Here is a 25,442-nt window from a genome sequence, read left to right on the forward strand (position 1 = left end):
CGGGCGGGCCTCGGGACGGCGGAGCGCCATGCTGGAATCCATCCGTGTCACCGGTGAGTACCGCTGCCGGGGGTGCTGCCCTGGGGCTGGGGCTGCGGCTGGAGCTGAGGCGAGGCGGCGCCGCTTTCCGCGCTCCCGCCCCGGGAAACACGCAGGGTGGGTGATGTGAGGAGATATTTTTCCCGCAGCTCTTTTCCTCGGTTAAATTCGACCTGTCACAGAGAACCCATTACGATCATCACCTACAGCCCCGGGTCTGCTTCGTTCGGGTGCCTGTTTGTGGCAGAATATTCTTTCGACAGCTCTCCGCAACCCTAAATCGTTAGCTCTAATTAACTTCGTATGGCTTTTTAATCCGTTCACAGTACCTGAATACCTAAAATAAAGGTCTTTGTAATGTTACTGTACATTTGCAAGGTGTACCAAAGGAGGAGTGTTACTTGTTACAATCTTATATTCTCATCTTTTGGACTCCACTGTTTACTTACAGATAAATCACAAATTATTTGTTTTTTTATAAACCCGAAAATCCAAGCCAAGGTATTGGAAGTGTTTCTTCATTTTGAACAAATAAACCCAAATATATTCTAAAATGGTAGCGCAGAAGTGAAAAACAAAAGCAGTGACTCGGATGGTTACGTTCCTAGGATAAGGGAAGCTCTCCAATAACATCTTCGCTAAGCTCTGTAAGAAAAACACTTGGGGTTTGGATAGGATTTGTCCATTATGCATATATAACCCGAGTGACAGCTGCTCAAAAACCACAGGAGCTCACTACGCTTTATAGAGCTCATCTAGCTGAACAGAGATTCATCCATGCCCACAAATACCTGTCATCATTCACCTTGTGCCACCTATGGAACAAGTGCATTAGAAGCTTGTTGGATAGTAGAGACCTAGTAGCCTCGGTAAAGAACATTTTTTTCTGCAATACTGTCCAAAATCTGGGGAAAAAAATCTTTCATGGAGCTCTTACTACAGATGCTATCAACACAGTAAAGTATTAGCTGACTACTTCAAAAGGAAACCATCAGTACAACCTAGTTTCTGAATGTTATAAAATATAACATTTCTTCTAACAGCGTCTGACAAGATTAGGCAGAATCTGCAATGTCACAACATCCAAAGCTAGTGAGTGGATAAGAAGCGTGCAACTTAAACATGTAAAGTATTTCCTTAGTACAGAATTATTATGAAATGTGTGGCACCCACACATGTGCTGTTGGCAGGTTTGGGGTGCATCCCTTCTCCAGTACCACCATGATGCTGGAATAGCTGCACATTCAGGAACGAAGGTATGCAGGAGTAAAATTCCCCGACAACAAAATCATGGCTGTAGTGTATTGTGTGGTTTGTATATTTGTACCTGCAGTACAGACTAAGCCCAATATTGAAAGCTCCAGCAGGTATCTTGAAAACGATGGGTTTTGGGATGGGGCAGGACCTGGTTCTGCTCTTGTGGGCAAGGTGGAAAAGGACATCCTTGTCCCAGACAGAGTGGAACTGGCTCTGGTAACCCACCTCACAGGGCAGCAAAAACCAAACTCAGCCGATCGAAAAAGGTGCAGAGCAGTGCCCTGACTTGACAAAGATGATGTTTCTACTGAGGAGGAGGATTTTCCATCTTTTGGTACCCTACCAATGCCAAAATGGGGACAGGCAGCTCATTTGTGCCTTCCTCCTTCTTTCTACATTACTGCTGTATCCTCCCAAATCCAGCTGGTTGTTGAGTTTAATAAGAGTAAGGATTCCTGTTTTTGCAGCTCCTGTAGAGAGGAACAAGATATAAATAGGTGAAAGTAAACATGCTGAGAAGGTCTTTCCAGGAGAGGCTGTGCTGATTTTCTTATTTGTTTCTCACAGTTGATGGATTTGGGGCTTTATGACTTCTGAGCCTGCAAGCTAGATCAATGGAGAGAATCTATGTGCAAACATTAGGTATTTTTAGCGAGTTCTCAAAGGTAGCTGGGAAGTTTGGGCATATGCTATTGGTTTTCTGCTGTGTAGATGGAAATATAAAAAGGACATGAGAATTTATACACCTCAGAACAGCTTTATATGATTTATATAAAATTTATTTAAAATTCACATACATTATATACATTTCTGTAATATGTATCTAAAATTTATATCAACTTTATATTAGACGTATTTTAGATACAAATTAGATAAATTAGATTACTTCCTCATAAGACTCACGCTCTAGACTCCTCACACCTTCTCTGAACATGTTCCAGGGCCTCAGTGTCTTGTAGTGAGGGGCCTAAAACTCAACACAGTTCTGTACTCATCAGGGCTGAGTACAGAGGCATGATGGCTTCCCTGCCTCTGCTGGCAACAGTTTCTAATACAAGCCAGGATAGGATGCTATTGGCCTTCCTGATCACCTGGGAACACTGTTGGCTCATGTTCAGATGAGTGTTGACCAACACATCCAGGTCAGTTTACAGTCTTCCAGCCACTCTGCTCTAAGCGTGTAGCACTGCCTGGAGTTGTTGTGGCCAAAGTGCAGGACTCGGTACTTGGCCTTGTTGAACTTCATCCCATTGGCCCCAGCCCAGTGATTCAGCCTGTGCAGATCCCTCTGTAGGGCCTTCCTACTCCCAGGAAGATCAACACTTCCTGCCAACTTGGTGTCATCTGCTAACCTACTGCAGATGTACTTAATACCCACATCCAGGTCATTAATAAAGATATTGAACAAGACTCCAGTACTGACCTTTGGGGAGTGCCACTCATGACCAGTCACCAGCTGGATTTAACTCCATTTACCAGCACTCTCTGGGCCAGGCCATCCAGCCAGTTTTTTTTACCCAGCAAACAGTGTACTTGTCCAAGCCGTTGTCTGCCAGCTACCCCAGAATACCGTGGGAGACAGTGTCAAAATCTTTGCTGAAGTTCAGTTAGACTATGTCAAGAGCCTTTCCCTCATCCACCAGGGATGACTTCTTGATCACTTGATCATAGAAGATGAGGTTGGCCAAGCAGGACCTGCCTTTCACGAACCCATGCTGGCTGGGCCTGATCCAAGTTGTTCCACACATGCTGTGTGATCTCACTCAAGATGATCTGTTCCATAACCTTCCCTGGCACCAAGGTCAGGCTGACAGGGCTGTAGTTCCCTAGATCCTCCTTACAACCCTCCTTTAAATGGGAGTCACACTGACAAGTTTCCAGTCCTCTGGATTCTCTCCCACTGACTAGCAACACTGACAGATGGTGGAAGGCATCTTGGCAATCACTCTACCAGCACCCTCAGGTGGATCCCATCCAGCCCTACAGGCCTATGACAGACCAGGTGGAGTAGCAGGTTTGACTGTTTCCACCTGAATCATGGAGGGTTAATTCTGCTCCCCATTCCAGACTTCCAGGTCAGGAGGTGGAGTACCCCCAGAATAATTGATCTGACTTTTAAAGACAGGTGTAAAGAAGGCATTGAGAACCTCAGCCTTTTCCTTATCCTTGGTGGTCTCATTCCCCACCACATCCTGTAGAGGATGGACATTCTCCATAGCCCTCCTTTTACTATTAATATATTTACTGAACAGTTTTCTGTTATCTTTTTATTGTAATGGCCAAGTTGAGGTGAGTTCAGGGTTTTTGCCTTTCTCATTTTCTCCCTGTATATCCCAGCAGCTTCTTTGTATTCTCCCCAAGTTGCCCATCCCTTCTTCCATCAGAGGTAGATGCTCTTTTACTCCTGGAGCCTCAGAAAAAGTTCCCTGTTCATCCATGCTGGTGTTGTTCCCTTCTGGTTCATCTTACAGCATAGACAGACAGCCTGCTCTTCTAAGATTTCCTTCCTAAGGAGTGATCAGCCTTCCTGGCATTTATATTGTTTATATCAAATTAACATAAGGTGTATATGGTATGCATATCAGAAATAAAGAAAAATTATATAAAGAGTATAGAAAGTGCATATAAGATGTATATTAGACTATGTAAGATGTACTCAAATTTATGTAAAATTTCTATAAAATATTTGTAAGAGGTGTATAACATTTATGTAGGATTTATATAAAGCATATATAGAATTTATAAAATATAAAATATATAGTGTAGTTTATGTAATATATACAATGTATATAGTTTATCTGCATTTTAATCATTTTAAAAAATCAAATTCATATAAATATATATAAGATGATGACAATGTAAGTCTCACTGCTCTGCTCTTTGCAACTTCTGAGAATGGATCCAGAGGGAAGAAGCACTACTGCTCTTGATATCACATCATCCATCTGTGCTGTTTGAGATGTAAGCCTTGAATTCCCACCTACAAATTTGCCTCTGTAAGCAAAATCACATGTTCTGGACACAAATGTTAACTCCTTACCTTCCATGTATCCTTCTCAAGGATTCTCATCCTGAGATACTTGCATAGCCCCAGAATCAATCTCCAATACTTGCCAAGAAATACTTAAGTGCAAGCATGGTGTTGTCCAAAAAGCACCTCGTTACCTGGCAGCTGTTTGCAGATGGCAGCTTATCACACAGCCTCCTGGCTGTATGGCTGCTACTCTCCTCGAGATGGTTCCTCCCCAGCCCACAGAACAGCAAGATGAGCAGGTGGGCTGGCTGTCACACCAGCAATGGCAGTGACCCCATAGCATCTGACCAGGAACACCAAGGCACTCATTCCTGCACCAAGCTTTGGAACAGAATTCTCAAGCCTACTGCCAAACAAGCAGTTAGGAATACTTGCTTTAGCGAAAGAGAATCATCTTAACATTTCTATCTCTATCTTCTGGTAGGATAAGGTCTTAGGCTGGTGTTCCTCATAATTTCTTTAAGCAAACTGGACCTCTGTCTTTTTGCTTTTCAGAGCATCATCGGACAGGAGAACTGAGGGATGTAAGTTAACATTGCACTGGCAGCTTCAAAAGTGTGAAATACTTTGCCACAGAGCTTATGTTGAGAGGAAAACCTAATTTTCCTGTGAAAATAAAGCTGGAATTAAACTACTATTGATTTATTTTCCTTGGAGGCATTTAATGATCTCTTGCTAATATTCCATTCAGAGTATAATTACTGTATGTAAAGCAATTACAGCTCTGCTATGTTTAACTATGGACTGAAGCTCAAATCCCTTCTTGGGGGCCTTTAGTCAGGCTCTGGCCATATCTCCTATTTTGTGAATCCTCTTTAGATGCAGAAGTAAGAAGCATTTCTTTGTGGCAGGAAATATTTGTGCATTGACTTTGGGCTCACCCAGTGCCCCAGGAGGAAATCTCTGCTGAGGGAAGGCTGGAACCAGTGAAGAGGTCATGTCTAATGAGCCAGCACGAATGTTAAGTGCAGTCTTAATGCTCAGTGCATTTTTGCATGCTGCAGGGACCTCCCTCCCATTTGGCCCATGGCAATGGTGAGAGCAGGAGGAGAGAGCTCCCTTGCTAAAGGAACCGTATTTGCCTCTTCTGTACTGGTTTGCAGTACTGCTTCTCCTTAATGCTGGCTATTCTTGTAGGACAACTTTACAAGGTGAAATAACTGTTTTAAGGATTCCTAGGGTGTACTTGAACTAGCTGAACACTTCTTTCATTTTTCAATATTCCTTCTTAATTCAGGGAGCACTTCACATACGCTAAGCACTGAGGCCTTTAAAATTTAGCATGTTAGCATGTTGTAGCAAGCTGCCCTCTGCAGCTGGCCCACTGTAGTGTTCTCATCCTTTTGAGGAGAAGTTCTGTCAATCAGATTTAGGAGATGGGACCACACCAGGCTGCTCCTATGACTGCACCAATCCCAGTGGAACATCGCTGTGAACAGTATCCATTTATTCCTATACTGTTTCCTATTTTCTAAGTTGTTAATGCATGCAAAAGTTTAAAACTTTGAGAGTGCACATTCATAGAGCCACGCACAGAATCTCACTGTAAACAGGTCAGTGCACAGGCAGGTCACACTCAGGCAAGATGTGTTTGTACATGGAGAGTTAAGCACAAAGCAGCTGTTTGACTTGATATCACAAATCCATACAGAGGTGTTTAAAGGCCAAGCTCTCAAACTTCCTCCATTTCTCTAGAAGTTAAGTTGAACGTGATGTGACCATAGTTAAGACAAGCTGTGCATTCCATTTATGTTGTTGAATCTTTTAAGATGTGAAACAATCGAGTTTGTTTTCAGCTTTTCTTTTTTCCCCCCTCATGAATGCAGAAAAACTTCACTGGCCTAAGCAAGAACTTTCTAAGAAATCAATCCTGAGCCCAGAAGAACATAAACTGAATGTCAGTAATGAAAAGAGCTTCCAGCATCCGTCGCCTGGAGTCCTTAAGGACATTTTTACAACAGGAACCAGTAGCTACAACGTCCTTCTGCAGAGCAAGGAAGAGAAAAAGCACCATGCTCAGAAGCAGTCACCTGCTCACCACAAGAAACACAGAAAAGCCACAAAGTGCTCCAACACCTTGCGAAGCAACGAGCACCACAAAATCAAGGTCCCGCTGCCCTTGCTCAGCAGTGGGTGGTACTGCTCAGACCAGCAGCCCTCTGTCCTCATCTCCAGCCCCATCTCTAATGGCGTGAAGCTTGCAAACAGCATTTCAGCTGCAGGGAATGGCATAGGACTGCCACCTCGACCCAGAAGTAGAGCTAAGAGGCACTGTAATCAGACAAAGCCAAAGCAATCCCCATCATCAAAGAGCCATGGGAAAGAGGGAGATGATTCTGGCCGAAAGCTCTGTTTGCTAACTGCAATCAAGCCTTCCAACGTGGAGAAAGAGAAAATGAAGTTCTTTAAGTCAGATTTCACATACAATCCTCAGTTTGAATATGAAAACCCTGCTTTGCCAAACGTATTAGCTAAGCATAGCCAAGCATCTGACAGATTTCTTAAGCAGGTATGGTTACATTTTTTCCTCCTTTTCTCCTATTTATTTCTTTCACATTCATAAAGATGGTATTTGCCTTCGTAGCAGGTGAAAGTAGCTCCTCTTTCTTTCTCCTGTGTTGTTTGAAAAGTGCATCAGTGATGAGTACATAGCATAATACAGCTGTCTTTTTGACTGGAAAATGAAAGCCTACCTAATCTTTAAAAGATTTAATAGGCAGAAGACGATTTCTCATAAATTATGTTCCAGTTAAGGCAAAAGAGATTTTTAGTTAATGAAGCAGAGTGTAGAACAGAAATAATATAAAGCATAAAGAGACTTTAATAAACACAGGGGGAAAAAGCAGTGTAGAAACCCTGCCAGTCCTCTTGGGTGACACAAAGACTGGGAGGAGACGGCAGTTATTTGATGTCATGGTTATTGACTGTATTGAATATGTTCATTTTCCTTGTTTTAATTGCTTTTGAAAGGATATTTGTGTCACATTAAGCTAAATCATGCAGCAGATCAGTGCTATGTCCTTGATCCTGACTGAAATCCCAGTCCAGAGATAGATAAAAGAAACCCATGTTTTTCCCCATAATATGCAGCCAGAAGAAAACCCAAAGATTTTTTCCCTTAACCTTTGGGTTACATATCAAAAAACACAGTGCTTATCTATGCAAGAAACAGTCCTCCTCCACTTCTCCTTGTTTTTCAAAAAAATCTTTCTAAACTATCATATTTGACAAGCTTTTCTAAACAGAGCCTCGTTTACAAGGAATACACTGCTTGAGAAGAAGTCTTGCTATAATATGAGTTTCATTTATGTGCAGTGTGAGTATTTGGGTTCAAAAAACCCAAATTCTTGATGAAAAATGTATCCTGAATTACATTACATCGAGTTCTAGTAATTGACCTTTACTTTTGAGAGATCTGACATTTATTTTCAAATCCAAGAAAGTACACTGGTTCTGCTGCCTATTAATTCGGTCACCATATTGGAAGGCAGAGCCTGTATTATTATGTTTAAAAAAATCTGTCAGGGTTCTATTAAGAAATTATTTTCTTTATAAGAGAAGAGCTATTCTGTACTTAGAAATGAGTTTCCATTTTGCTGTGCTTCAGATAATAATATTAATAACATTAACCATTTCAGCAAATCAACGCTAATCTGCCAAACCACACCAGGAAATTCTCCCTTTTATACAGTGAATTGTTCCTCCATTTTTGAAGTTATTTTATTGTAAAGTTTTTAGCAAGAAAAGCATTTCTTGGAAGTTCTAGCTCCTAAAAACACTGAACTAAATCCTGCATTTCATATAAACACCTGAAAAAAAACCCAATTTCAGCACAGGTCTAAGCCCAGCAGGTGGCACTCTCCTTTCACTTACAGCTCACTTTACAAATTCTCATCCCACACACAGGAATTTCGTTTCCTACAAATTCTCTGTCCAGAAAAATGGCACGAATCAAAATTTCAACCAGTTCCCTAGCAGAGGGTCTGGGACTTCAATTAAATGAGATCAAAACCTGACGTTTTAAAATTTTAAAGGATTGCTAATGATTTCAAAATTATTTTCACCCACAGCTGTGTATTGCCTGCACAACATTAAGACAGGCCATATTTTCCTGTCCTCCTTTCTGCTTTTGTACAGATCTGTGGAACTGGTTAATGTAGCACTGCAGAAACATTCCTGGAAAATGAATCACACTGCTTGCTCTTTTTAAGTTAAAGAGAGACAAAGAACAGCAAGGACTCACAAGGCATTAACAGTTCTGCAATGGGGGTACACAGGCCTGAGAGCAGCCACATCTGTCCTCATGCCTTTAGTTGAATCAAAGAAAATTTTCAACATCAGGCATAGCCCATCTCTTTTAATAACTGATTTTGCACGGTCACGCAGTAAACATTTTTTAATTAATAACACTTGAAAATAGTAATTCTAACATCTCTTTCCAAACGTTGCTGTTTCTTTGTTTCTCTCTTCCTTTTCCAACAGCTTTTCTTCACAATAAAGTTCTTTCATGAGTCACACAGTGTGTGCTCTTAGGGAAAAGAACTTGAGAAATAAGAAGTGCTGTGCAGGCTTGTAGCTTTTCACTTTGATTGACACCCGTAATGCGCTTCAAGATCAGTGTAGCAACTTCATGCTATAGCAGTGCTATGAGATTTCTTATTTGCTCTCCTGGCTCAAACTACTTGTCCCTCATTGTTTATTTTTTAAAAAAATCAACACTTAAGCCATGTGTTTTTGCACACATGCCATAGGTGGCAACACTTAGCTAGAAGTAATTATCCCCCCCAGACCACTTGCAGGGCACATGACTTAACAGTTGCAGTTTGCTGAACTATAATCAGCAGAGAAGATGCAACTTCAAGTAATCTACCTGTGAACACTGCTATTTCTTGAGCTGTACAAAAAGGCAGCAAAGCTGCCTTTTAAAATAAAGTCATCATTTTGTTGATTGAATAATCCCTCCTGTGAAAGGGATACATCCTTCTCCCTTTCAGTCATAAGAAAATAGCAGTTTTGAGTTAATAAATAATTCTGCCGTGCTCTGTTTTCATTACACACATACACATTAGTCATTAGAATTAGCCTGCAGTTAAGTGGAGCTGGAAGGCTAAGTGATAAGACATTCAACACAGTAACCCCTTACAGTGTACAGGTCAGGTCACACATGAGGTGTGTTGAACTCCCAGAAATGCATCACTGGCCCTAAGGAGCACTTAACTGTGAGTCATGTCATTCTCTGCTACTAACTAAATACACTCCCAAAATAAGACTTATAGATAAACTGTAGGCTTAGTAAGATTATCATGATGGAAATATAATAAAAAATAAATGAAAATACTCACCAGTGTTGTAGGCCCACAGTTAACTCCACAAGGAGGGATCACCAGCAAGAGGCCCTTCTCCAGTGGCAGCCAGCCCTTAAATGGGGTCTAGGAGAGGTGCAGCCAGGCTCCAGCCTTCACCTGTGCTCCCATGGCTGACTCAGTGCTTGCTCAGGTGATCAATCAGTGGTGCAGGCTGGGACTCAACAGTTCCCATACAACACACAGCACGAGGCTGATAGTGTCACTTAAGTAGCACAGTTTTTAGGGTGGAAGAGGGCTTCTGGTGATATTGCTGTAGAGGTAGAAATTTGTTTCAGGACACAATGTCATTTAAAAAAAATAAATGAATGATGAGTATTTCATTAGGAATATTTCTGCCAGATCCAAATTAGTTAAAAAAAAAAAAAAGCCAATGTAAACGCTGAATAAAATGCAAAATACTACAGGCTGTACAGACAGTCCTCAGAGCGCTGCACTTACCTCTCTCCAGTTGCATCCAAAAAGGAGATGCAGCCACCACTTTATGGCTGTGAATAAGACCAGTATGTTCAATGTGATACAGCCTACTGTTCCCCAAGCATGCATCTGGGAGGCTTTTCCCCTCACTTCACACACAAACAAGCTGTGCAGGGCAGTAAGCAGTGCTGCCTGCAAGCGCTGTCTGTCTCATAAATCTCAGCTCTGCCTGGTAGCTGAATGTGGGAAGCTGGCTCCTTGGTCACTGAGCCCATTTTGTAAGTTGGTTGCCTCAAACTATTTGTGAGTGTGTCTTATCAGTACATACAGCTACAATAGTTTTTGAGTGACTAAGTTATACTGCTACATGTGGATGATTTGGGATTCAGAATGCTACTTGGCTATAAATAATTTCAAGAAGCCAACACTACCAAAACCTAAACCTGATAATTACACAGAGTTTTGCTTTGTTCTCATTAGTTCTTCTGTTTCGTTACTTTCATGATCATCAGCAGAATTTGTTGTGCAAGGGGCCTTGTCTTGTAAATTATGTTTCTTTTAGCAGTGATGAAAGTGCTTCAATGAGACACTTTAGATAGTAGTGAAAAGAACAGGGCTTATTTCTCCTAACAATGACCCAGTACAGTCAAATAGTCCTTCTTTTATTCTACTCCTTTCCATGTTGCTTGAGAATTGTTTCTGTGAACACTGGTGAGATCAGTAACTTGCTTTTCCTTACTTGGCCCAAAGGCCAGAAAATAAGCTCACTGCTGTGTACTGGAAGTACCAAGAGCTGGCATCCTGTTCTGTATTTTCCCAGCAAGTTCTTGCAACACTTGACTTTGAGTCATCTCAGGGACAGGAGTAGAAACCCACACGAGGGGTTCTGTGTTGTACTCAGTGCCTGGGATGCTAAAAAACCTTTTCCCCATCACTTGAAGTGATTGTGGCAAGTGTCCAAGTTGGCAGCATCACTGGGGCAAGTCCTATCTACCACCTCCCAGAGATTAGTGTTCTGGGAGAAGTGCATGTGTGGCAGCTCTCGCTGTTGTTTCAGGACCTATTTTGCTTGGGACACAGTCATGGGAGAAGGTGATAGTGATGAGCATCCTTTAAGTAGTTTTGAAGAGAATACACGTTCAGCAAAGAGGAGGCTTAAGCTTCATGACTTCAGACTCACAACATCTGTTTCCATATGTCTGAACTGTCAGCGTGTAGGTTACTCCACATGGTAGGTGGAAGAGGAAGTACTCTTCTTCATGCATCCTACCCTTCCTTTGGAAGCTGCAACACTTACCTGTGATTGAAGTGGAAGAGGACAGAGCTGAGTGTGGGGAGAACTCAGGAGGGCAACCTGAAGGCGTGGAGCAGAAGCAAAAATGTTGGTCTCCTGACTCCCAAACTCTTGCCACCTCCCTTGGTATGCGTAGGGTTCAGCTCTGCAGAGTCTCTTGTACGGAGAGCCAAGCAGGTCTCATGCATGTTCAGTGTTTTTCTTGCTATTTGTTACAATTAGGTGGTTTTAAAAGTTCATTGCACAGCAAATTATGTCCAAACCAACATATAAAAAGCTGCACCTCGTAGTAGTAATTTATCTTTACAAACAGTGGTGAAAAAGAACTGATTACTAAGGTCTACACACGCTCCTCAAATATTCTTTTTTAAATGTGTTTTCATGTTGAGAAGAAACAATGTTTGTCAGTCCTCTGCTTTCTCAAACCTGCTCTCATCCATCAATTCTCCAGTACAGATCAGTACTCCAGATCTGTCCTCTTTTCAAGAGGTGTGGAAACTGGGCTGTATCACAGGGACAAGGGATGCGATTGTCCCTCTCTGTTCTGCCCTCGTGTGGCCCCACCAAGTATTTCAGCCAGGTCTGAGGCCCACAGCACAGGACAGAAATGGAATGTTGGAGTGGATCCAGAGAAGGCCAAGAGGATGACTGGAGACCTAGAGAACCTCTCGGGTGAAGACTGGCTGAGAGAACTGGGTTGTTCAGCCAAGAGAGGAGACGGCTTCAGCGGCACCTTATTAGCAGCCTTCTGGTTCCTAAAGGGGCCTACAGAAAACCTGGAAGGGGACTCTTTATTGGGGAGTATACTGATAGGACAAGGGATAATGCTTTTAAACTGCAAGTGTAGGTTTAGATTAGACACAAGGTAGAAATTACTGGCAGTTGTGAGTATGGTGAGGCACTGCAACAGGCTGCCCAAAGAAAATATGGATGCCTCACCCTTAGAAATGCTCAAGGCAAGGTTGGGTGAAGCCTTGGGCAACCTGGTCTAGTAGAAGATGTCCCTTCCTATGGTGGGGGGTTGGAATTAAATGTGGGGAGGATGAGTGACCAGGCTCCTGCAGCAGCCTTTCTCTTCAGAGTTTTTGGCGCGATCAAAGCCAAGATTCTTCTCCTCCACTCCAGCACTGGCAATGGTGCCAGTGTTCCTGCTTCTCTGCAATAAAAAAATATGTTGAAAAGACTTATTCTAGAAGAAAAGAAGGAACACAACGAGCTCATTGGTCCAAGTTTTAGTTTGGCTGGAAGTCAGTCATGTAATTTAAGTTGATTTCCAAGTCACTTGTTGATTTTCTCCACGACTTCTTAACAAGGCACTGTTCAAAACCAACTAGAATTTATCTGTTACTCTCACATGTTTCTCTTTCCATGTTGCCCGTTGCCTGAGCAGGCTGCAGCTAGTATGGTCAGGGAAGCTGCAAGGCTACGGACATACTAATAAATAAAACAATCCTCATCTTGTTTTCTGGCCCAGAGGGCAAACAAGATGTGACTCATGTTCTTATGGCTGAACACTCCACATATAAAATGCAGTGGCCTCATTCCCACTTTTGTTGGTAACACAGGGACTGTAGGACCTCTCAGTCAAGGCCAAGTGTTGCCTGAAATTGCTGGTTCGCCTAAGACAGTCTTGCCTGTGGCCTTCTGACAGCTAAGCTCAGTGGATGGACCCATTCCAGCAGTAGAGCCAATGTCCTGGCCTTATTGGATTTACTGGTAGAGAAATATAGCCTGAATGATGGATACTAAAAGATGCCTTAAGATTCTTTAAAATGGAAATGACCAAATCCCGGCCTCTTTGGAAAATGACATCCATCCCTGCATAAGTTTCTGCAGTAAACAACTTTTGGAGAATATAAAGCCAAACAGTCCTACCCACAGGATTTACAGAATTTCAGATCACATTACTGAAAACTTTTGAGTTTCCATTCTATACAACTGTACAAAGTACATTTGAATGCAGAAAGACCTATCTCAGCTGCCTGGGGAATTGCAGTTCCCTGGCTTTGGCTTCAGCTCAGGCCTGTGCTATAACTCAGACTGATGCAGCTCTATCACATCTTGCATCTTCATCTCTCTGTCATTTTTATAAAAGTCCTACTGAACACAGCAGGGTATTATTATTATTACTATGAAGCTGACATAGTTGTGAAAGGTTTCAAACATCTTGTTTGAGACGGGTTGCCATGTGGGTTGAAGTTCATGTTCCAGTTGCTGTTAGTCTCCAGAAATATTATACCTTTAGTAAGGGATTCATGTATTCCGTTTTTTATATACTTAAATTAGGTACTAACATTTCTTCGTTTGTCTGAAGTTATTTTTAAATGATATGTAATGTCATGACCTAACTGTTCACAAGAAAATTAATGATTTACTAACAAAGAAACATCTCTCGAGCCTTTATTTATGTTATGCCCCTGCATTTATACAAGACCTAGTGTACGAAGAAGTTACTGGGAAGTAAAGTCCCATTTACATCGCAGGTTTCCAGTACAGGTATGTAGGCCACAGGGGCCAGCTGCCAAAATGGGCTGGGTTCTGGTGCCACGAGGCCTGGAGGTGGCACACGGTTCCCTCTGGCAGGACTTCATCTTGGGGTGCTGTGTTAGGCCATGGCCATCCCGAATCCACCACAGTTGGGCCTAGAGCATGACAGCTCCAAGATGCTGACAAGGCCTGAGGTTGGAGGTAGCACAGTGGCTGGGGAGCTGCAGCCACAGGGGAGGAGATGGGCTTCATCCCACAGCACTGGGTGGTTTTATTGTGAGCCTTTTGTGCTGGAGTCGTGCTCGGGGGGAACATGCTGCTAACTTTATTCTTGGAAAAAAAAGATAATCAGAGTGGATCAGAAGGCCCTTCAAATGTAGTATTAGGTATATGAGAAGCAAGCAAAGAAATACTGAACATTAAGTGCAGTATTTCTTTGTGTTGTAGTTTGATCCAGCAGGTGGCTCAGCACCACGCAGTCATTAGCTCACTCCCCTTTCTTCCCAGTCGTATGGGGGAGAGAATTGAAAAAAACAAAGCAGAACTCATGGGTTGAGATACATATATAGTATATATAGTATTATCCTTTTATCCATTATTATAATATATATAGTATTATCCTTTTCCTTTTCTGTATCATTTCTGTAAGATACAGAAAAGGAAAAGGATAATAATATGACTATATATGTATGTGAATGTATATAACAAGTGATGTAGAGGCAATTGCTCACCACCCCCAATTGGTGCCCAGCTAGCCTCTTGAGCAGCAAAAGAGAGTGAGATGAACTCCCACCTTCCTGACAACTCCTTCCACATGATGTCATATGGTATGGAACATCCCTTTGGCTAGTTTAAGTCAGCTGCCCTGATTCTGTCCACTCCCAGCCCTTCGTTAGTATGAGCTGAGAATATGGAATGGCCTTGGCTCCCTACAATGCTGTTTAGCAATAACTAAAAACATCAGTGTGTAATCAACATTGTTTTTCTCCTAGACTCAAAACATAGCATCATACCAGTCACTCTGAAGAAAACAATTCCATCACAACTGAAACTAAGACACGTTCGCATTCATTCTGGTAATTCTTTCATCAAATAGATACGTGACTACAAAAACATGCCATAACTAGCACCTATGGCTTTTGTGACAGTTACTCAGAGTTGCTTAGTTTCAACTTGAAAAATCTAGAATGAGATTCTTAGTAGCTGTGAGAATCCTCTTTTTGCATATAGTAAGCCAGTCTGACAACGCCAGAATTACATAGCTGGAGACAAGAGTGTTATCAGTTTGGTGCACGGGTATAAATGTATAGTGTAAAAAGAGATTTCCACCATCATTATTAGTGACATTTTCTTAGCAAGCACATTCATTCCTTAAAGTAATACCAGTCGTATTTTCTTTCTGATGTTCCTGGGAGCTTCTGTTATCCTATCTATGAAAAAAAGCAATTCCCTGTGGCTGAGTATTTTAAGCTATGTTTTCTTTTAGGGATGTGAAATAATGTATTGGGAAGTAGATTACTGGGAAAGAGCGTTCCACAGCCCACAATAACATCTTCAACATGCAGAGTTCAGATCACTTTATAGGCATCGTGCCCTGCTTCTTGCCCACAGTGAGACCTTCTTGCTCTCTACAACTCCTTGAAAGGAAGTTGTGGCGAGGTGGTGGTCAGCCTCTTCTCCTGTGTAACTAGTGACAGGACAAGAGGGAATGGCCTCAGGTTGTACCAGGGGAGGTTCAGATCGGATAGTAGGAAAAATTTCTTCTCCAAAAGAGTGGTCAGGCACTGGAACGGACTGCCCAGGGAGGTGGTGCAGTCACTGTCCCTGGAGGTGTTCAAGGAACGTTTGGATATTGTACTACGTTTAGTGGTACTAAGTGATTTAGTGGGGAAATATTGGTGGTAGGTGGAAGGTTGGACTGGGTGATCTTGGACGTCTTTTCCCACCTTTGTGATTCTATGATTCTATGTTTCCTAATTAAGAAAATAACAAGAATTGAAATAATATGATAGTAATCGTTTGTATTTGTAAAATTATTTGGAAAATCATTAAAAAAACGTGCTGACAACTTAACCTGCAAATGTCCTTGTGACCTGCTATATCTGATTTACAAGACAGTCATACAACTTTCCCAGGATTGAAGAGAAAGTTTCACTGAAGAGATAATCATCGGTGTCGTGCTTATGTACACAGATTGAAGATGAGTGAGTCAGAATCATTTTTCAGTACTTTGGTATTGGTGTCTGAATGTTTAAACTAGGTTTATTGAGTGCAGTTTCATAGAGACTCCCAGTGAGTTAAAAGTTAGAAGAAAGATGAAAAAGAGAGAGATGGAGAAAGAAAAGAAAAGGCAGATGTGCCAGTTTGACACTGGGGTCTTACTGTGTTCATAATTGCTATGCTTATGTGTTTTGTAGTCCATTAACATTATGGAGCGGACACTGCAGAAATATGGAAGCTACGAAAAGTTTGAACAGGCCACTGGTGGCAGCTTGCTGACCAAAAGCCGCATCTGGAATCATGTTAGGAAATACATGGTGAAGGAAGGCTGTCTTGGTGAGGTAAGCCATACAGCAGATCAGGAAAGGAGCGTTTATTTATGTATTAGGCATTTCACATTGCACATGGAGGGACCTGACAGTTTGTGTGGGAGGCCTTTACTCCTTAATAACAAGAAAATTCCTTACATCATATTTTTCTCATGGTTGTGTTCGACTTTTGAACAATTGAAATGATGCAAAGTCCTTGTGAATACTTCAGCCATCTCTTCGAGCCTGCTTCCTGGTTCATATATGCTTATTATTAAAGCCAGCTCTTCTGGGATTACCCGAGAGCAACACCCTTCCTTCCCTCCTTTCACAGCTTCTTGTAGAGGAGCACATTTCCATTTATTTGTCAGTTCTGTCATCCAATCTCCTGTATCAGATTATTTACACCAAAGGTAATAGGGTAGTAGGGTAATAAGAAGAGGCCAAGAAAAATAACCAGCAGCCCAAGAGACTGTTTTCTAAGAATTTGAACAAATGAAAGTGACATAAGTGAATAAAAACGTCTGAAAGAGGGTTAGCTGGCTTCAGTGCAGGTTTTTTCCTGACTTTTAGCATTTTAGAGTTCTGTGCAAACAAACTTATTTCCTATCCTTGAGATTTTAAATGTTGAATTGCTTGGAAGAGTAAGATGAAAATGAATGTAGGAAAAGTGGATTATTCCAAATCACCTGCTGACAGAGCCCCAGGCTTAGGTGAGGTCATTGGCCATGAACAAGAGAAGACTGGAGTGGGAGATAAATAGTAAAAAAAATGGGAAAAAAATATTTGATGGGAAATAAGGTTTAATTAATAAACATAACAGTTCTGGAGAAACTGCTAAACTCATCACACAGATGTGCTCATATTTGTTTTGATTTGTCTGTGTGGGAGCAGAATCCTAAACCCTCATCAAATATCCTATGTCATCTTACGAAACTTTCTCCAAAAGTACAGTTAATACATCTACTTGGTGTTGGGTAAAGTATTATGAAAATACTCTCTTCAGCTGAAGAAGCATTAATAAAGTGTAGTGGTACCAGTACTTTAAATGCTTTAGCACTTACCTTCCTTTCCTGAATCTTAAATAAGAGTTTTATTGGACTGGTTGCTGTTGGACTTGGAGCTGAATGATGGGGCTTTATCGTATAGGGAAGTCAAGACTGGTAGTCTTATGTAGCCTTTAATTCCTGGGTCCTTTTTTGTTAACATTTTTCAGTTCTCAGTAATCTCAGTTTGAAAACAGAAGTTTCTCTGGTTTACTCTCCATTTGGTTACCCTCCCAAACTGGTCAGTGTTACCACATTCAGTTTTGCAGTCTTGTACCTGCCTGCGTTAATCCTCATGCAAAGGTTTTCTCAGGAGTGTGGGTGATGGATGTCTCAGCTGTCAGAAGTGTCTCTCAGGGGGAGCAAGGAAGAGCTGTGAAGAGCAAGGGCCCCTCCAAAAATATATTGAAAGGGCCACAGGAAAGCACCGAGCGGTAACAGGAACAAGAAGAGAGCTTTTTGATACCTGGCCTCTCTCATCTTCAGATTGTGGTCCATCTCACGGAGGACCTGCTTTCTCGAGCCTCAATGACAGTGGTGAATGGCCGCCCCACTCTCACTATCAATATCTCCACTGCAAGAGAGCACTGGCTGGAAGGGATGCTGAGACATGAAATTGGTATGAGCCTACCATCAGTTCTTCAGACAGAGGGGAGTACTTGCATGCATTCTTACTTATCTTGCACTATTGGACCGGGCACTGCACACATACAGAAGAAGGGAACAACATCCCTGTTTAAGGTCCTGTGCCACAGGTGTGCTAAAGGGAAGGAGAAACTTATTTTACCACTGCAAAGTGCAGTGCAGGGAAGACAACCCATTTGAGGGTCCCTTGGTTGCACGTACATCTCAGGGACATGATGTTTGTGAGACCAACCTAGAGCCAGTCTTGGTTTAAAAAGTGTGTGATTGTTCCAGTTAAAACCAGCCGTTTCAGTTTACAAATCTACTTCTGATACAATGCACTGCTTGCAAATGTGGGCATACTTTAGTACCCAGTAAGGTTGCACTGATTTTGCATTACACAAGGCTGGCTAAGCCCTGTGGAAAATTTCTATGAACCGTTCTACTTAACTACATCAAAACTGGCTAAGTCTGGGTAGTGTCTGAGTTTCAGCTGAAGAATAAGCCCTGTAATTGCTCTGGAGCATCATTTCTCATGTTGTAATGGAACAGCAGTCTCTTCCAAGGCAGCAGTAGGGTCCTTAATCAGTTTTAAGAGGCAATTTTTCTGCTCCCTGAGCATTTCTTTTAATTGATTCTCCTTCCTTCTGTTCAGCACAAAGCCTAAGCCGTGCTTGAGGCAACCAGCACGTAAGGCACTTTTGAAAATTCCTTTTCATGGCTTTAGGAACTCAAGTTCTGCTGACGTTTTTGTACCTTAGGCATTTTCAGGAGTTTCATGTTGTGGTCAGCAGGTGAATATTTGCACTGTGTATCTACTTCTGACAAAATTCTCTGTTGTAGACTGTGCTAAATTTGGCACTTTCTACTAGTCCTACTAGTTCAGGGTTCAGAAACCGGTTTCAGCTTTAATATTTTCCCATTCTTAAATCATTAGATGTTAATCCTAAGTCTCATATTCCTTTCTTTTCAGGAACTCATTATTTCGGGGTTTTAACAACAATAGCCAGCCTTGGTGCAACTGGAACGGACGTAGAAAACATGGGTTGAAACCAATCAACCCTACAGAAGAAGGGCTGGCAAGCATTCACAGCGTCCTCTTCCGCAAAGACCCTTTCCTTTGGAGGGCTGCCCTGCTCTACTACACTGTCTATCAGGCCAGCCAGATGTCCTTCAGCCAGCTGTTCCAGGACGTGGGGAAGTTTGTCCAGGACCCCAATACCAGGTGGGATTACTGTGTACGAGCCAAGAGAGGCTGGACTGACACATCACAGCCAGGTGGGTTCTCTACTTGTCTGACGTATTTTTGTGCTTCAGGGAGGCTTCAGACTGTGCATAGAGCTCCTTCAGCAAAGTAAAACTATGAAAGGGAGAAATAGACATCTGTACTTTCTGAAATGAGGCTACAGGATTTCTGCTATTGAAAAGAAGACTGGAAATGCACTTTTTCTAGACGTTCGCTCTGTTCAGTAAAGGATTTTTTGCTGAAAGAGAGAATGTAAAATGTAAAACCGAAGAAGCTCAAACTCAGTTTGATTTCCATGCATGTTTATTACAAAACTGTTGCTGCAGATGTTCTTGGAGACTGTCTTCTGTTTTCTTGGTAGTGGGTTTAGCATTCTAGTTATTTTGGGAAAGATTTTCAAACTCTGGGATGAAACGTTCTATCTACCGTGGTTTCTGAGAATGTGCCTTCAACAAACCCTGAGAGAATGCATTTTTTTTGGGTTCTTTTCAGGCTGTTTCAATAAGGATCAGGTGTACTTAGATGGCATCCTCCGAATCCTGAGATACAGGGAGTCCATCGATTTCCACCTTCTGACGGCACTCGGCAAGGTGGGTAACTCCTTTACCACAGGATGCAGTTTTACCAGTAACTTGTTTGCAAAGATTTACGAGTCGTTGTGCTTTGTTTTACTTTGATAGAAATCTCTGTTCCGTACAGCGCCGGGTACACACGGTGCAGGTTGAAAATATTATGAAGTCCTAAGAATTCCTACCAGTTTTTCTTCATTCCTTGTCTATCAGATTAAGATTTTACGGTCGTATTTCTCAGACTGCCCTGTCCTCCTTTTATAAGGTGTTGCCTGACTCGCCTTGAGCAAGCAGGCCTGCTGCTAGGTAAGATGGTGGTCCCAGAAGGAAACTAAATTCACAAATTGATGCTAAAGCCACCCCCTTCCTCCACAAAGGAAAAGATAACAGCATCTTTTTTTCATCTCAGAGTCTTTTTCATAAGTTAGAGTCTGTCTTTTCCAGAATACATGATGTTTGTGCCTTCAGAGAACATGTTTTCTCTCCGTTGTCATTGCTTGTTTTATCTGAAAACAATACACAAAACCATACTGACTGCAGAAACTGTCAGTTACTGAACCAGTTCCTTGGGCTGCTAAATTTCCACAGTTCATAAAATAGAATTCATACTCACATAAAGGAGGATTCACGTTAATATTACTATGCTTGCATTTAGAGCTGCTACACCAACATTTTTGCCTGCTTGGCAATCTGGGTGATAAAGGGCACATTACAATAGAGACTTTTGGTCCACAGTGTTGGTCCAGTTTGGTCCAGTGTTGCCTGTTGTGCAAAAAGATCATATTGGTGAGCAGTTACTATGTAAGTAACTGAACCAAGTTAGAAACCTCTGAAAAAAAATTGGAGGGTCAAATAAGACTGCAGCTTTATTCTCTGAAACTTCCCACTTCTCTGCTGCTGAAGACTCCACTGCCTATGTCAGATGTTCAGCTCTTTTCAAGCCCCCTTTGTAGCCCTTCTCTGGACTCACTCAAGTATCTCTGTATACTCTCAGGAGAAACAAGTTGTATTTTCCTCAGGGTCAAGTTTAGCAATCTGGATTAGGCTCTCTTACCTCTCCAAAGGACCCTTCCATGTCCCTTACACACTGGTGGATCATCTGTGCTGGCTCTAACCATTGCTGAACAGGGACTACCACCTGCTAAGCAGGCAGGCTGTTTCCAGCTCAGCTCCTTAAAAGAAGTGTGGGAGTCAAAAGGTTTGAGCCACCTGGCACAAACCTGCTGGGAGGAAATAGGATGTGCCAGTTAGCACGCACAGCCAGGCTTGTGTTTCTGCCAGCACATATGTTTCTGTCTGTAGGGTGCTTCAGCACACGCAGTTCAGAGACAAAGCAACAGCCACATACATTTCATGACGAGGTGTCTGCCCAAGGAGACCTGTTCTGTGTTTGCAGGACAGCCTGTGTAATTATTGTACAGCAAAAGCATTCATTTTCTTCTGGACCATCACTCACAGCACCTTGGGCTATTGTGACTTCAAGACTTGAGGTCCTAGCTTGCAGAATCGTTAGATGCTGGTGAAAAATCTCAGCTTTCATTACAAAAAAGTAGCAGGCCCTTAGAAGCTGGAAAAAGCTTGAAATTGTCACTCCTCTACCCAGAAGGCTTGGATGGCTAGAGGTACAACTAATCTCCACCTTGCTATCACATGAGAAAAACAAACAACCCACAACATTTTGGGATGTGTAAGGTTGCCAAAACAGGAGTTAGTCACTTGAGGTGCACTGTAATGTAGCTTATCATAAGCACATTTGCTAGTGAGAATCCCCACTTCTTCCTCACCTGTCCTGCACACAGTTTCCAGTTCCTTGCTCTTGGGCACGGAGTCCTCTCCATTCTTGTATCAATCTTTGAGACTGACTGAGAAGAGACCTCAGGACTCACAAGGCTCCAGCCTTCTCTGTTTCTGTAGCTGTTGTAGGTCGGTGTCATTCAGTTTTCTCTCAATCTATTCACTGATTTAATCAAAAGCAGAATCTGGAAGTCTACAGACGTTTGCTAAAATTACACTTTTTTTGCATCTTCCACTGAGGCTCACTGAAACCTTTTCTCACCTACAAAGGGTAACTTACAGCCTCAGCAGAGAAGTAGCAGGGCTATAATGCACATCTAACCCACGTCCTTCCTTGCAGATCTCATATGAAGACGTGGACCGTCTGAAAGGGTTGGCTGTGATTGAGAACATGAGAGTACCACACTTCCTCCAAGACCATGCCCGGTATATGGAGCACTTGGAAAAGATTATGGAGGTCAATGAGCTGACTGATGAGGAGCTCCAGGATCTCATAGACTAAGAATACCAGCCAGCTGCTCGGTCTGTGCAACTGAGGATATAGAACTGGACTTCTGAGAGCTTGCAAAAATGGACTTACCGGGGGTGGAGCAGGAGGAAAAGGCAGCCAGAGCATGTGGAATTCAGAAAGAGTCCCTTTGTGTTCCTTTTGCATTGTGATTGTATACTAATGATTTTTTTCAAAGAGTTTGTGCACATTTTAGTCTGGTTCAGGAATCCCTTTGCAGTGACCTGTCCAGCCACCTGCTCTGCTTTGCGGGCTAGGCATAGTGCTTGTCACTTTCCTTTGTGATATACTGCCTTTTCCCACCCACATTTAGAGGTGGAGGAAAGGAGAAAGAGGGGAAATTCCCCTTTTGTCTTCTCATGTACGCTTTGCCTTTGGTCAGCTTTCACAGCTTGTAGAGATAGCACTGTTGTAGTTACGCTACCTCATTGTCTGTGTGACTCCTATTTGTCATCATTGCAACAAGTTTTAAAAAATGATCACAGTGCACAGAAGCGGGTCTTTGTGCAACAGCTCTGTAATACCATTACAAAGTTGTGGGGTTTTTTTTTATTAGGAGATTCAGCTTTAAAGAAAAAGAAAAAAAAAAAAAGAACAGGTATTGCTGTTTTGATGACTGCAAACAGGTAGCAAAATTATCTTCTTTATTATTCCCCCAGATTGCTACTGTTCCACATCTCTGTCTGTATAGTACATGTTTAGGAAGCTGAGTCCTGGAAGGGTCTCTCTCCTTTGAGGACAAGTGTATCATGGTTAGTGAGTTCCACAGGGCAGCATTTTGGAAGAAAGCCTGGGCAGAACTGTGATTTTATGACTTTTTTTTATCAATACGTTCAGGAATGTAGGGACATAAGTCAGCACAGCAGGCAGCACTCACTTCTTGTCTGGGTCTCCTGAGCCTCCAGAGCATCAAGTCACTTTTTGAGCAGTATCAGGCCTCAGTGCTACAGTAAAGTTGTGCTCATTGCAGAAGTGAGATGTGGAAGGGGAGAAAAGCAGACTCACAAGTGCCCTGTTCCTGTGTTCCTACAGGACTGCTGCACCACTTAAAGCAAACTTACCTCTGTTTTATCTGCAGGTGCTATATCCAGAAACAGGCAGAGAAAGTGTGTTAGTGTGAGGCACTGCTGGCCACATGATAAATAGCTTTGATGACACAGGAGGGCTTACTGCATAAACTACATTTTCTGAATTCAGAGTATGATGGATTGTTGAGGCCAGCTGAGTTTTGCACCTGTAGGTTCTTTGAGAACCGGTTTGGTTTTAGTAGGCAGCATTTTAGCAGCGCTCCTCTGAGCTCCTGGGGAAGCAGCTGTGATGCAGGAGGCTGTGCAGGAAGATGGTAGCTCCCAGAAGGCTTCTGCCAGTTCTTCCCCTTGTGCTGTGACCCACAGGTAACAGGCCCAGCACTGAATAAGGCAAGTAAGTGGAGACAAGGTTTCCTCCACACGGGCTCAGAGGTCTGAAGGTTTTTGAGTGACCCCATGAAACCAGCTGCCTTTTAGGCAGCATTGCAGGTGTGCTCACAGCAGCTGGCTGGCTGCTTCAGAAAATAAAATGTGTTTAACAAAGATAAATTTACCAAATTTGGTTATTTTCAAGACAGGAACCAAGAGCCCCTCCCAGTAGCCTTAATTTTATATTGTTAGTCTTGTTCACTATCTGGAAGCCTTTCAGCCTCTGTGTGCAGAAATAAAAACTTTTTTTTTCCTTTTCTTTTTTACAAGTTTGATCTCTTGTAGCTTGGCCTGCCAACCAAACCCAGCAGATGTAGCATTGCAGCAGCCCCGTGGGAACAATCTTCAGTCCTGCACCCATGCTCTCCAGATACTGGCTCATTTGCTGGAAGCAGCAAGAAAGCCAAGCATGGCAGGGGTCGAGTCAAAGATCACAGCCAAAAGGCAGCTTCAGAGCAAATTGTGTGAGCTGCAGAGAACTGGGCTCACTTTGCTGATCCAGGGGAACAGGAGGGCCACTCCTTTCTGAAAGGGACAGCTTTGAACGGATATTTTCTTAACTGTAGATAATTCCTTATCAGTGCAATTCTACATCAGGTGTCCCAGCCGTGTGTTACAAAGTAAGGGTATTACTGTCACAGGTCCTTGGAAGCAGGAGGCCGTGCCAGCTTCCCTGCAGTGCTGCAGCACATCCTGCTCACAGCTGTTCCTCCAGCAGCCCCTGGGCTCTGTCAGTGCACCACCAGATGTTCCTGCAGCCATAGATGCTTTCCTTCAGGAACCTTTGTCCCGCCTTTTCCAGAGCAGTAGGTATCATTGGACTTCTGTTCTCTGTTATCCTAGCAGTAGGTTTGCCTAGAGCAAGGTTAGAGTCTGGAAGTGGTCTGTATAAAGATGTTACCTTACCAGCAGGTGAGAAACCTGTCCGCTTCTGTTTTCAGCACTTATTTGTCCTTCCTCCTTTGTAAAAGCATTTCAAATTTTGAAGTGTACCTTTTGTAAGTTTTCCTGATATATTTTTTTTTTTCCTGGTTACTAAGTCATGGTACAAAAGTTCTGTAATAAAGTTTTTGGACAGCAGTGCACGTGAGCTCGTGTCACTACAGAGTATCGTGATGTCAGTGACACGATGACAGCTTTTCACGGCTGTCTGGTCCAGTCGCTTTGCTGTACATCACGTCTCACTACATCCATGCTATTCCTGTACAGAAGCCGTGTCAGTGTTGGGAGACTCACCCTATTTCACCGCAGCAGTGGTGGAGATGGCTTTCTGACACAGTTCTGGAAGGCACTGCTTGGTCTTGGAGTCACGAAAGGTCTCCATGCGTACACCTGGTGGAAGCTGTGTGCCAGGCATGGCACCCTCTCCTCTGCTTCCCTTTCTCTAGGACACGGCCCGAGCCTCTTGGAGGCGCTTGGCTGCGATGCATTTCTCAGCATCGTCCATCTGGGAAGTGGCAGTTCCAAGCATTCTGCTCTCTTTGAGGCACACCCTGTGTCTCCCTGCTCCTTTGCTTCAGGGCTCCTCGTCCCCTCCCTGAATTGTTTTTCCGCAGGGAGTCCTGCCATTGCCTTGTGGCTCAGCTCCCTCACGTATACATAAGGATACTTAAGGATTGCGGGTGGGTTTTTTTGGTGGGTTTTTTTTTTTTTCAGTAGAAATACTTCTGAAGTCACTGCATGATGTGCCTTGCAAGGCAGTGGAGTACTGTTGCATTATATTCCTCCTTCCTTGCTAGGTGGTTTGGAAAACTAAGACTAGGACGTGGAGGGGGAGGA

At 42.8% G+C, this 25,442-nt stretch overlaps 1 protein-coding gene across 1 annotated transcript; it reads left to right on the plus strand.

Annotated features, from left to right (window-relative positions):
- The first annotated feature begins 6 nt into the window (after nucleotides 1-6).
- KIAA0895 (KIAA0895 ortholog) lies at nucleotides 7-23,929 on the plus strand. Its single transcript, XM_031553987.1, is given in 8 exon segments — nucleotides 7-53; nucleotides 6,157-6,839; nucleotides 16,309-16,452; nucleotides 17,952-18,084; nucleotides 19,063-19,074; nucleotides 19,077-19,367; nucleotides 19,828-19,925; nucleotides 22,039-23,929. Coding segments are annotated over 8 exon segments (1,548 nt in total). The 5' UTR covers nucleotides 7-28; the 3' UTR covers nucleotides 22,201-23,929.
- The last annotated feature ends 1,513 nt before the right edge of the window (nucleotides 23,930-25,442 follow it).

Source organism: Meleagris gallopavo, chromosome 6, assembly GCF_000146605.3.
Source record: "Meleagris gallopavo isolate NT-WF06-2002-E0010 breed Aviagen turkey brand Nicholas breeding stock chromosome 6, Turkey_5.1, whole genome shotgun sequence".
Taxonomy (NCBI): domain Eukaryota; kingdom Metazoa; phylum Chordata; class Aves; order Galliformes; family Phasianidae; genus Meleagris; species Meleagris gallopavo.